The sequence below is a fragment of the Oryza brachyantha genome, chromosome 7 (genome assembly GCF_000231095.2).
Source record: "Oryza brachyantha chromosome 7, ObraRS2, whole genome shotgun sequence".
Classification (NCBI taxonomy): Eukaryota; Viridiplantae; Streptophyta; class Magnoliopsida; order Poales; family Poaceae; genus Oryza; species Oryza brachyantha.
Genome location: NC_023169.2, coordinates 9577820 through 9588810, shown reverse-complemented (window position 1 = coordinate 9588810; position 10991 = coordinate 9577820). Strand labels below are relative to the sequence as shown.

The 10991-nt window shown below is 42.4% G+C and overlaps 1 protein-coding gene across 1 annotated transcript; it reads right to left on the bottom strand.

Moving 5' to 3' along the window:
* Window positions 1-1328: 1328 nt before the first annotated feature.
* LOC102707047 (heterogeneous nuclear ribonucleoprotein R-like) lies at window positions 1329-6810 on the bottom strand. The gene is made up of 10 exons (XM_015839133.2): window positions 6121-6810; window positions 4017-4106; window positions 3691-3927; window positions 3361-3582; window positions 2902-3277; window positions 2601-2821; window positions 2463-2525; window positions 2292-2351; window positions 2131-2207; window positions 1329-2034 (listed from the first exon to the last, which is right to left on the bottom strand). The coding sequence occupies exons 1-10, from the start codon at window positions 6625-6627 to the stop codon at window positions 1902-1904; spliced, it is 1986 nt and encodes a 661-aa protein (XP_015694619.2). The 5' UTR covers window positions 6628-6810; the 3' UTR covers window positions 1329-1901.
* Between the last annotated feature and the right edge of the window lie 4181 nt (window positions 6811-10991).

Genomic DNA, 10991 nt, shown 5'->3' with positions numbered 1-10991 from the left:
CACTGAAAGGTATGGGATTCAACCTCTTTAAGAATTTCATGTCTTGTATCTCGTCTAGTTTTCACATGGTTTATCCAAATTATTATTCCTATATTTTTTTGAGTTTTACGGTCCTCAGATTCATATATATAATCGAGTAAAGTATATGGTCGGTCTTTAAATTTGTGACGCGATACCACTTAGGTCCATAAATTTAGAAAATACATGTTTAGATCTATGAACTCGTTTTAACGTTTAAAATCATGGACCTGGATGGTATATTAAAATAAGTTTATGGACCTGGATGATACATTAAAATAAATTTATGGATCTGGATAGTACATTAAAACAAGTTTATGGATCTAAACGTGTATTTTCTAAGTTTATGGACCTAAGTGTACTGTGGCATAAGTTTAAAAAGCGGCTATGTACTTTACTCTAAATAATCTCACCAAAATGATGCACATTATTCATTCTTGTGTATTGCTACCATTCAAACCTTATGCTAGTCAATAAATTATTGTCTAATAAAGTATGCACAATATGTAAATTGCCCTCTAGTAGTTTCCTAAGAAGTAGTTTCCTAAGAACAAGAGGATATAAGGTTATTAGGTGCTACATAGCCAAGCACCGAAGTAGGGTTGGCAACGGGACAAGTAAAGCCCTGAACTCGACACCCTCCACCCTAACCAGGGCATACAAGTGGACGGTGAGGACGTGGCACGAAGCTAGGCATCGAGACGGCGGTTGTCAGTGCAACGATGGATGCGGGCGTATTGTGAGCACGTCAAAGGCAGAGCCAAAGCTAAGGGGCAGTGGCAGCAGTGGGTGGATTGATGAAACCCTAGAATGAGAAAGGGAGATTTGAAACTAGGGTTTGATGGTTTATCTAGGGCTACTCTAACAACGGTGTTATTGAACTTATTAGACTCTAAAGATAGACATGTTAGTGGGCTAATATACTTTGGGCCTCACGGGTGAAAATTTTTCCTACCCCTAGCCCTAACAGATCCCTGGCCTAGGTAGGGAATATGCCAACCGTACGAGCTAGTATTCACCAACCCTAAACCAAAGTGCTTAGATGTGGTGAATAATTTAGGGCCCAACAATTTATGTAAAAAAAGTATTAACGTGTTCCACAATGATGTGCAATACCACGTTAAAATCAACTTTGATTTGATGTACACATATAAAGATATATACTTCATATCTTCTATAAAGACTTTCTGAGTTTATCTAGATATATATATATATATATATTTGTGTCAAGATTTATTACCACACAAATAAATCTAGATAATGTCATAACATAGTATAATGTGAAACATAAGGAATGCGTACATTTTTGTAAACAGTAATGTGCGAGTTTTGAACCTTGGAGATCAAATTTCTCTCTTTCCCGTGCGCACATAGAACTTTTGATCTCTTTCCCGTGCGTACATGGAACTTTTAAATTGATTCTCTGTAGCATGGCACGTTGCGCACCTCAGAAAAAAAATCCATAGTACGTTATTAATATAAGCACTGAGATTCTCCCAGGTAATGATGCAATCTCATACATGCTAATGCGTGTGAACGAAATTTTGACTCAAGTAAACATCTCGGTTAACAAGCAGCCAATGAGACCAGTTAACTTATACGAACTGCACCAGGGCTGCAAGGAACGTCCATGCATGTTAACATCTCTTCTTTGGATTTCTTATCAGGGTATAGCGTCCGGTAAAAGCTACAGCGTCACATTGTGATCCCAGGTAAAATGCAACCACGGGGCGGAGACAAAAAAAAAATGTAACGCCCGCAAAAGCCAGAATCCTTGGGGGAGGATTCTACACCGGGGAGCACCAATGGTAACTCTCGACGCTACTAGCAGCAGCAACTGCACGAGCAGCTTCTCCAATCTTGTTAAATTAATTTTTTTTTGCTTACTTCGACCTATCTTGTCTACCGTAATTGCTGTGGTGATTAGTACTGGGGCCATTTCTGGAAGGAAGATGATACCCGCCCCTACGTTCCTTGTACTCTGCTTCATAGGCAGAGCGGTCGTCAGGCTCAGAGCTGCAGGAAAGATCAGAAAGTAGTCTCCTTTTACAAGTCTGAAGGGGACTAAAAGGGTAAAGGATGGGAGCAATCGAAGCACCAGAATATATATACCTTCGCTCATGAAATGGTTTAGCCATCTGATGACGAAGAGGCACAACTTGCGAGCTTTCTGGGGCTGCATCTTGTTTCTGAGAAAACAAGACTCGACAATCAGAATCAAGTATTACAAGGAAATTTCATGCCAAGCACTAATACTGTAGTTCAGTGCTTACAATATAACATTCGCCACAATTACACATCCCGGGGGAACTTGATGCCATCAACTTATGGCCCTGGGAAACATAAAGATTGAATAGTCAGCATCAACCTGAAGAAGCACAAATTATAGGGAGGATTAAGGTGATTACTCAAAAAAAAATTTATAGGAAGTGTACAAAAACTACCTGACTGAAGGATTCCTCACAGTGAGATGCTACTTGGGAGGATGAAGGTGTTGGCTCATGGTCCTAGAAAAAGCAAACCAGCTCCAGTGAACATCAAGCAATGGAAATAAAACCAAAAAATAGATATTGTGTGCTCACTGTCTTATAGTAGGCACTGGAACTATGATCACTTTGATTACAATCTGGGCAGGAATCTCTGTGTGACCTCTCCAGGTATGAGTGTCCATATTTACTCCTGTATGCATCTCGCTGGGTAGATTCTTCATGCCTTGACTGCCTCTGTCTTAGGTATTCATTAGTATATCTTCTCTCAAGACATGCTTCCCTGGGCCTAGCACTCCCATACCTGTGGCTGGGGCCTAGAACCAAGCGTTGGAAACTATCGTTCATTAGCCTTGGAGAAAAAGAAATATATTTAGAGGATATAAAGGAAACCAACCAGATACTGCAGAATCTCTTCTATAATGAGATCTGTATTCTTGCGATGAAACATGCCTTTCTACATGAATAGCCATATGAGGCAACCTACCAACCATATTGTGACCGTATCTGTCATCAAGAAAATTATTTGAGTAATCACGTCTTGAGTGACCTGAAAACCCAACTCTGTTTGGGTGGGTTACTCTATCACCGTAGCGATCCCTATCACCATAACATTCCCTATCACGATAGCGCTCTCTATCACCATAGCGTTCTCTATCACCACAACATTTTCCAATAAATCCCCCCCTGACACGCAACATGGGATTAGTTCCTTGCCATGAATGTTTTTTCAAAGTAGGCCTGGGCCTTTGTAAAGAAGCCTTGATGCGAACCTGAAAATATTGAGCTAGTAAGTAATGGTAGCAGGAGCAAATAAACCAAGTGAAAAATACCCAGAAATACCTAAAGTGTTTACCTTTGCGCTACCTTCACCTATTCCACCTTTATTAACTGTACTAATGCAATCTAAAGCTGATTGTCTTGAGGTAAAGCCGACGAAACCAAAATCTTTTCGTTTTGCTTTAAACATGTTTCTGGCAAGTTGTATACTATCAATTTCACCGAACTTCCCAAACACTTCCCTCACTTTGTCTTCATCCCAGTGAGGAGGTAATCCATCCAAGAAAACGGATTTTACCTGCAGTACATAATGAAAGAAACAACAACTTAAATGCCAAAACCAAGATAATGCAATACCTGTAAAAGATTCATATACAAGACATATATGCCTTGTTTGTGGCACTACCTTTTCCATAACCTTGTCATCCTGTGAAAGAGTTTTTGAAAATGACACTTGAGCTCGAACATCCGTACCAAGAAAAATATTTCTGTTCTTTAGTTTAAAGAAAGCATCCACAGCATCAACAAGGGTGTGGAAATCAAGAAATGCATAGCCCCTGTTGTTTCCTTTTCTGTCTGGATCCTCGACTAAATTAATATCTTCAAGGTTTTCCAACTTGTAAATTTTCAGTTCCTCTGCTAGCTGCACAGAAGAGATCAACCCTTATAGAAATAAGAACATGCTTATGACAAATATTACAGTCAATTAATTAAATAAGGATGAGCGTATACATCATCTTTTGTCCAATCAAAGCATATATTCCGCAGATGAAGGGTCTCATTTGCATCGTTCTTGCATATCCCACAAGTTTCTCCCTTGACCTGGAAATACATTATTACTTGTCAAGAAATATATCACTTTATCAACTAATAGAAAAGAACTAAAACTAACAGGAGTCTTTAACAGACCTAGATCTAATGATCTAACAGTTCAATGTAACAGCAAACTTCGCAATGGATTTGCACTTGGCAGTATTGCAAAGTATAATAAGCTTGGCACACCAAATAGCTAGTTAAAACATTTCACGGATTCTGAGGGGTGCCCCAGTGCAGCATCGAACAGATGCAGACATACAATACTAAATTATAGAGGCACAAGTACTTATCCACAGCTAAATGAACAGATAAAATATGAGCATTGAGGCTCTAATTGTGACTCTTATACCGCAGTAACTACTTCAACAGAAGTAATAGTTCATAAGAGCAGTTGGCCTCTAGAAGTTCAGATTAGATGCTTGTTCACATTCACTATTTCGATATAATAGCTCACATAATTACCAGTGCATAAACATAAATAATACCCAAAACATAAATGCAGGTATGCCAATTTGGACTTGTACACACTTTGGCAGAACATGGGATGTGAATGCATCTTAGTAATTGGATGTTTGTGTGACTGTGCACATGTCGGTCAATTACAGATTTGTATCAAGTATGCAAGTTTTACATCTTATATACAATCTAAATTGATGCTACAATAAGATAACTGAAATTCAATTAAGAAACATTGAATAGGATTCATGTAGGTAGCATCTTCGTTATAACAGTGTTTCTGTACTCAGCATGAGGCACCATGGTATAAATTAGTTGGCAGCATTTGAAATCTTTATAGGTAACAGAATAAATTATCAGGAATTTCCCGTTTTCAATAGGTAGATCTAACCGAGTGCATCTTTAGCAAAAGACAGCATGACTAAAATCATTAGCTATTATCATATGGCTTATACAACTACTATTGCCATTTTTGGAAAAAATATTCTATCTTCCATCGCTACACTCCACTTTACCTCTCACTCTTTTGGAACTCATAGCAAAACACAAAAGTAGATACCACATTTCTTTTTTAAAAAATACATAAACTTAACTAATTAGTTTTATATCACACTGAGGACAATCAATTAAAACTTTCCGAAAATGATAGAAATGAGCGCCAAAATACTTACTAATTTAGTGTAAGCTTCTATTAATTGCCAAATCTTGGTCATTATAACCAGATACATGAAACACACCGCATTTAAGAAGGCATTCAAGAAGGACTATAAAATGCATTACCAAATTGTGAAGTAAGCTTTAACGTATTGAACCATTAAAACTATCTTTGAAAAGACGCTGGGCGGGAAAGCAGGGTGGCACATAGGACCATGGCGGGAAGGTAACACCAAGCGCCATAGCATGCTACGTGGTCACAATATAGAACAGTATTTTTCAACACTAAGACTTTTAGATACCTCTACGACTCTAGTCAATAATTGAACATAGAACATGATACAAATCAACAAAAGGTACCATCTTCAAACTGGCTAATCTGTTTCCCCCAATTTTGTGGTCTGATCAGTCAGTAAGACCATGAAAAATCAAGATTACAAACAATACATCCACTTTCCAACTACAAATCAAAAGCCCTGATAATACATCCACTAATTTAAATTTCATAATTCAATTATCAAATGAGATTGCAGGAGTATAAGTTACCTCAAAATTAGTAAACAACAAGCATTCCAGACCAATAAATTTATTGGCTCTACTTCCAGTATGACTAAGCAACACTTTTTCCCAATTACTTATTCTCGCTACCAAATTCCCCTCTAATTCCACATCCACTAATTTAAATTTCACAAGCTAAAAGAATGAGATTGCAAGATTGTAACCTAACTCAAATCAGTTAACAACAAACATTCCAGACCATTAACTTTATCAACCCTATTTGAAGCATGACTAAAGCAACAACTTTTCCCAAACTACTTATTCTCAATATTAATTTCCCATTAGACACAGCTTTGCCCAAATTCAAATTCAGGTGTTGGAGATACAAATATAGTGCAGCAGTAAACAATACCATAGCTGTGCGGACGTCGTCTGCAGCCCACCGCGCCTGCCAGGCGGCGGCAAAGCGTACGAAGGCGAACCCTTTGTTGAGTCGGGGCTCCGCCGGATCCCGCACGAGCCGCACCTCCTCTACCTCGCCGGCGTCTGAGAGCGCCCGCGCCACGTCCTCCTCCGCCGCGTCCCGCGGCAGCCCTCCCACCAAAACCTCGCAGTCCTTCCTCTTCCTCCTCCCATCCCCGTCCCCGTCCCCTTCCCCCTCTCCTTCCTCCGCTTCAGCCACCACCTCCTCCTCAACCACCACTTCCTCCACTATCTCCTCCACGGGCTCCTCGTCCTCCTCCTCCCCCGTCGCCTCCTCCATGATCACCTCCTCGGGCTCCTCTTCTTCCTCCCCCTCCTCCAGCACTACCACCTTCTGCCCCTGCTCCTCGACCACCTCCTCAGGGTCCTCCTCATTCTGCCACTCCCAATCCTCGTGGGCCACGTTGAGGTCGAACAGAGGCCTCCGCTCCGCCATCCCCGACGGGTCGCCGCCGCCGCCGCCGCCGCCGCAGGCGGCCGACCCTAGGGTTTCGCGTGCGTGGCGGTTTCCCCTGGTCCAGTGAACCCGCGTGGGCACCGCCGCCCCGCGTCTGCCCGATTGCTCCGCGTTTGCGCGCCGCGGCGGACGGCGGTGGTGGGGGAAAGAGAGAGAGAGCACGCGGCGGACGGCGGAGGAGAGAGGCGGCGTGGGGCGGAGGCGCGGCTATATATACGGACTCGTGCTGCCCACCCGGCTCAGGTGGGTGCGGCTGCGGCCGGGGACGAAGGGTTTGGGGCCGCCTAACGGTGTGGGTGGGGCCAACTGGGCCCACATGTCGGTGACTACGAGGGGAATTTTTTGAATTTTGAATTTTATTTATTAAATAATTTATAAATTTAATTTTGTATTTTAAAAAAGCACAAACTAACCTCCAGCCACTCTCTAGGAGGGCGGAAGGTGATATGGAAAACAGTTACTCGGACGCGAGAGATGGCTAGAAACGACGGCACGACGAATTTTACATTTAGTTCCTTTTCGTTCTCTGTACAGGCGGAAAGGGCCAAACGTAAATTTCGCCGTACCGCCTAAATTTTTTTCAATTTAACCGCGGTTTGATATATATATATATATATATAATGTATATATATAGTGTATGAAATTGTTCGATCATAATTGCTACCTTACCTCAGTGGTCACTGCCCTCTTTTCTATCTAGCAAACCAATGGTCGAATCCTTTCTATCTAGGAGGCAAAAATAAATGAAAATATGCTTCAACGAGGATTCAACCTCGACGATGACCACTCAGCCAAGATACTACATGTGATTGAATAATTAAATATGTTATACATATATGTATCAAACCGCAGTTCAAATCTAAAAATTTTGAGTTCAATCTCAAAATTCTCTGGCGGCGCGGCAATTTTACATTTAATCCCTTTCTGTCCTTACAAAGAGCAAAGAGGCTAAATGTAAAATTTGTTGTGCATCGTTTCTCGCATCCGAGCGACCGTTTGTCCCGTCACTTTTCCGCCCTCCTAGAGAGCGGCATGAGGTTAGTTTTGTGATTTTTTGAAATACAAAATTAAAATTTTAAATTATTTAATAAATAAAATTCAAAATTCAAAAAAATCACTATGAGGGTGGGTGTGATGTGGCGGATGGGGCAACAAGATTATTTTTTTCCTGTTGCATAAGTATCCGGTGGGTCGACACATGATGGGAATAAGTCCACTCTAGATCTCTTATGTTAACACCGAGTTTCAAAATCGTCCCTAAACCCTAATATCAGAAATGTTAGACTCTGAACTTATAAATCCGTCTAATACAGATTCCCGAACAATATGGAGAGATGGTTTTGATTACGTGGCATTCTAGTAAGCTTGTGTGGGACCACTTGTCAGTTAAATGGAGAAAAAAACTCTCTCTCCTCTATCTTTTTTTTCTGCTGTCTTTCCTCCCTTCTTTCTTCTTCGTTCGTTCGTTCTCTCCCTGTGCAGCCGATAGGTGAGGGCGCCGGCGACCAGGAGGGCGGCGAACCAGCTCCGGGACCATGGACCCGAGGGGGTTTAATTCCCCTCGGTTGCGGCGGCGGCCAGGACCGCCGGCGAAGCTCGCCGGTACTGCCGAGACGCGAGCGCGAGGAGGTCCCCCCGCTCCTCCGCTTGTCGGCGTTCTCCCGTACACACGCATCCTCTTTCTCATCTCTCGCTGTCCATACTCCTCTGAACCCTCTCCGACCGCCGCCCAGTCGGAGCTTGCTGGAGCTGGCGTCTCCATGGCCACCGCCGCCGGTCTGGAGGAGCAACACGGTGGAGGAGCACCTCGACCCGCTCTTCGGCGTCGGCTGTGCGCACGTCTGGGAGGAGATGTTGCTCGTGCTCCGCATCGCCGTGCTCTGCACCGGGCACCGCCAAGTTGTCGCGGGACAGTCCATCCATGCGAGACGTCATCACCATGCTCGGCGAGGCCAGGTTGCGCGGCAAGAGCGGCAGCTCCACCGGCAGCGGCAGCGCCAAGTCCGCCGCCGCCACTGCCACGGTGGCGGTGGTGGATAAGGACAAGCCGGTGTTCAACACCACGCCGGACTCCGACTACCCCTAGCTGCATCCATTTTCTTTTCTTCCTTTCGGTGCTTGTTAATGATTTGTTCATGTATGTAGACTATTCTAAAAAATGTAACAATTTTGAGCTTATAACCAACCATCCAGCCATTTTTATGTAATGATTACACATATATGATGTAGATTAACGTAAGCAATTTAAGCAGGTGAATAAACTCACTCCATTACAGTTCATGCAAATTTAAAAAAAATTAAAAGATTGGATTAAAAAGATTAACAAAGAGGAGTAATCAATCAAGCTCGATCAAAAAGCAACCATGTCGTCGAACACCATCAATCCTTCGAGGTCGGCAAGGCACATGTCGACGGCGAGGTTCGCGAGTTCATCGTCTAGTTAACTATTACTGTTGTGATGTGCGGTTTGTTAGTTTGTTGAGCTAGTGACGGCGGCGGTGTGTTTGCATGTAGTGCTAGGCGCGCCACGCGGTGGAGGCGGTGAAGGACGCCGCAGGTGCCCTCCCCTGTCTTCTGCACAGGGAGAGAACGAACGAAGAAGAAGAAAGAAAGGAGAATGAGAAAGGAGGAAAAAAATATAGGGAAGAGAGTTTTTTTCTCTATTTAACTGACAAGTGGGTCCCACACAAGCTTAATAGGATGTCACATAAGCAAAACCACCTCTTCATACTGCCTAGGTGCCTAGGGACCTCTATTAGACGGAATTCATAAGTTTGAGTTCTAATATTTTTAGTATTATGGTTTAGGGACGATTTTAAAACTTGGTGTTAACATAAGGGACCTAGGGTGGACTTATTTCCACGTGACGTGTTCTTTTCATTAAGAGAGGATGAAGTGGGTGGGCCGTTCGTTTGACCATAGGGTCCCGGTATCAGTGAGTGAGCCCATGGTGGGCCTGCTGTTGCTGGTTCGGGTGTCTGTATAGGGACATGTTCTCATGGGACCTGAATGTCATGTGGAGAACTGACTAGGTGATCGTAATGGACGACATGGGTGCCTATGTGGATTGAGATATGAGCACGGTAGAGGGGAGTGAAGGGAAAGAGAAAGATTAAAGGATTTTTCATGTTTTGCCATGAATGAGGTGTAGTGCATTTTTTGCTTTGAGATTAATGTACTTCAAAAAAAATATGTAAGTAAATTGCGAGGACATCCCAAAGCATAGGTGGTGCAATGCTCCGAGACATGTCAACGTGAAATATATGGATGGATGAGGTCTCAAATTAAACCCAAATAATTAAGGTAACCATCCAACCTCATCGTAGACCCCGACATGTCTTAAAGAGGGCATTACAAAGGCTCTAAACCATCGGATATGAAATAGAAGATACAACCGTTGAAATAGCCACACTAGTCATCTCCGTCATCCGCCCGTCAACTACTCGATGGTGGCAACCAAAAGCGTACCCCAAAGACTCGATCTCAACAAAGACATATTCCCCTGTTATCTCAACCATTTCAAACCCATCTTCATGTGGGACTAGTCGCCCAGGAATGCAACATAGTCTCAAAATCATCTCAAGCATGATATCCAAATAATAAGTAGTTCTAAGCATAAAGCATAAATAGTCTTAATAAGGTTTTAAGTAGTACTTGGCGTCAAGCCATACATATTGGTTCATGCGGTAAGCGTGCTACCCAAAAGCCCATAGGCAAACTGACTAGGGTAAATCCCTAGTTAGAACCATCTTAAAAATCTGCAATATCACAAGCTGCATCAAACTCCTTATCCAAACAGTCATACCTGTAGCAGGGTCTAAGCAAAAACAAGTAAAAGGAAGCAAGAAATCAATACATTAATCAAATTAATGTACTGTCAAGTCAGGGACAACCCTAGCATACTACATGTTGGCCATATTCAAGGATAAGCTGTGTATAGGTTAATTTGCATAAATGCCAATTTTAGTTCACAACATGTTTCGCAACGGAATTTTATAACAATAGTATAAAGTAAGTAAAACTTGTAATGTAAATTAATAAATAACACATATCTGCCCCTTAAGGTAGATCATCACCACTTAACAACATCTCATCACCATTCATCGAACTTTACCCAAGTTCACCAACAAAACATTCCAACTATTTTTCAAGTACACAAGAGTTTATCAAAATCACCAACTATACTCATGACACTTCATTGTGCCGCTCATGACCGTGAGCATGACTAATCGATTAGTTTTAGACTCTGCAGAGTTTGTACAACTTTTATGTTCACATGATATGGATCGCTCTAGTTTGTCTGGTACCCGTTGGTATCTCCACACTCTACACATTGAGTGTGA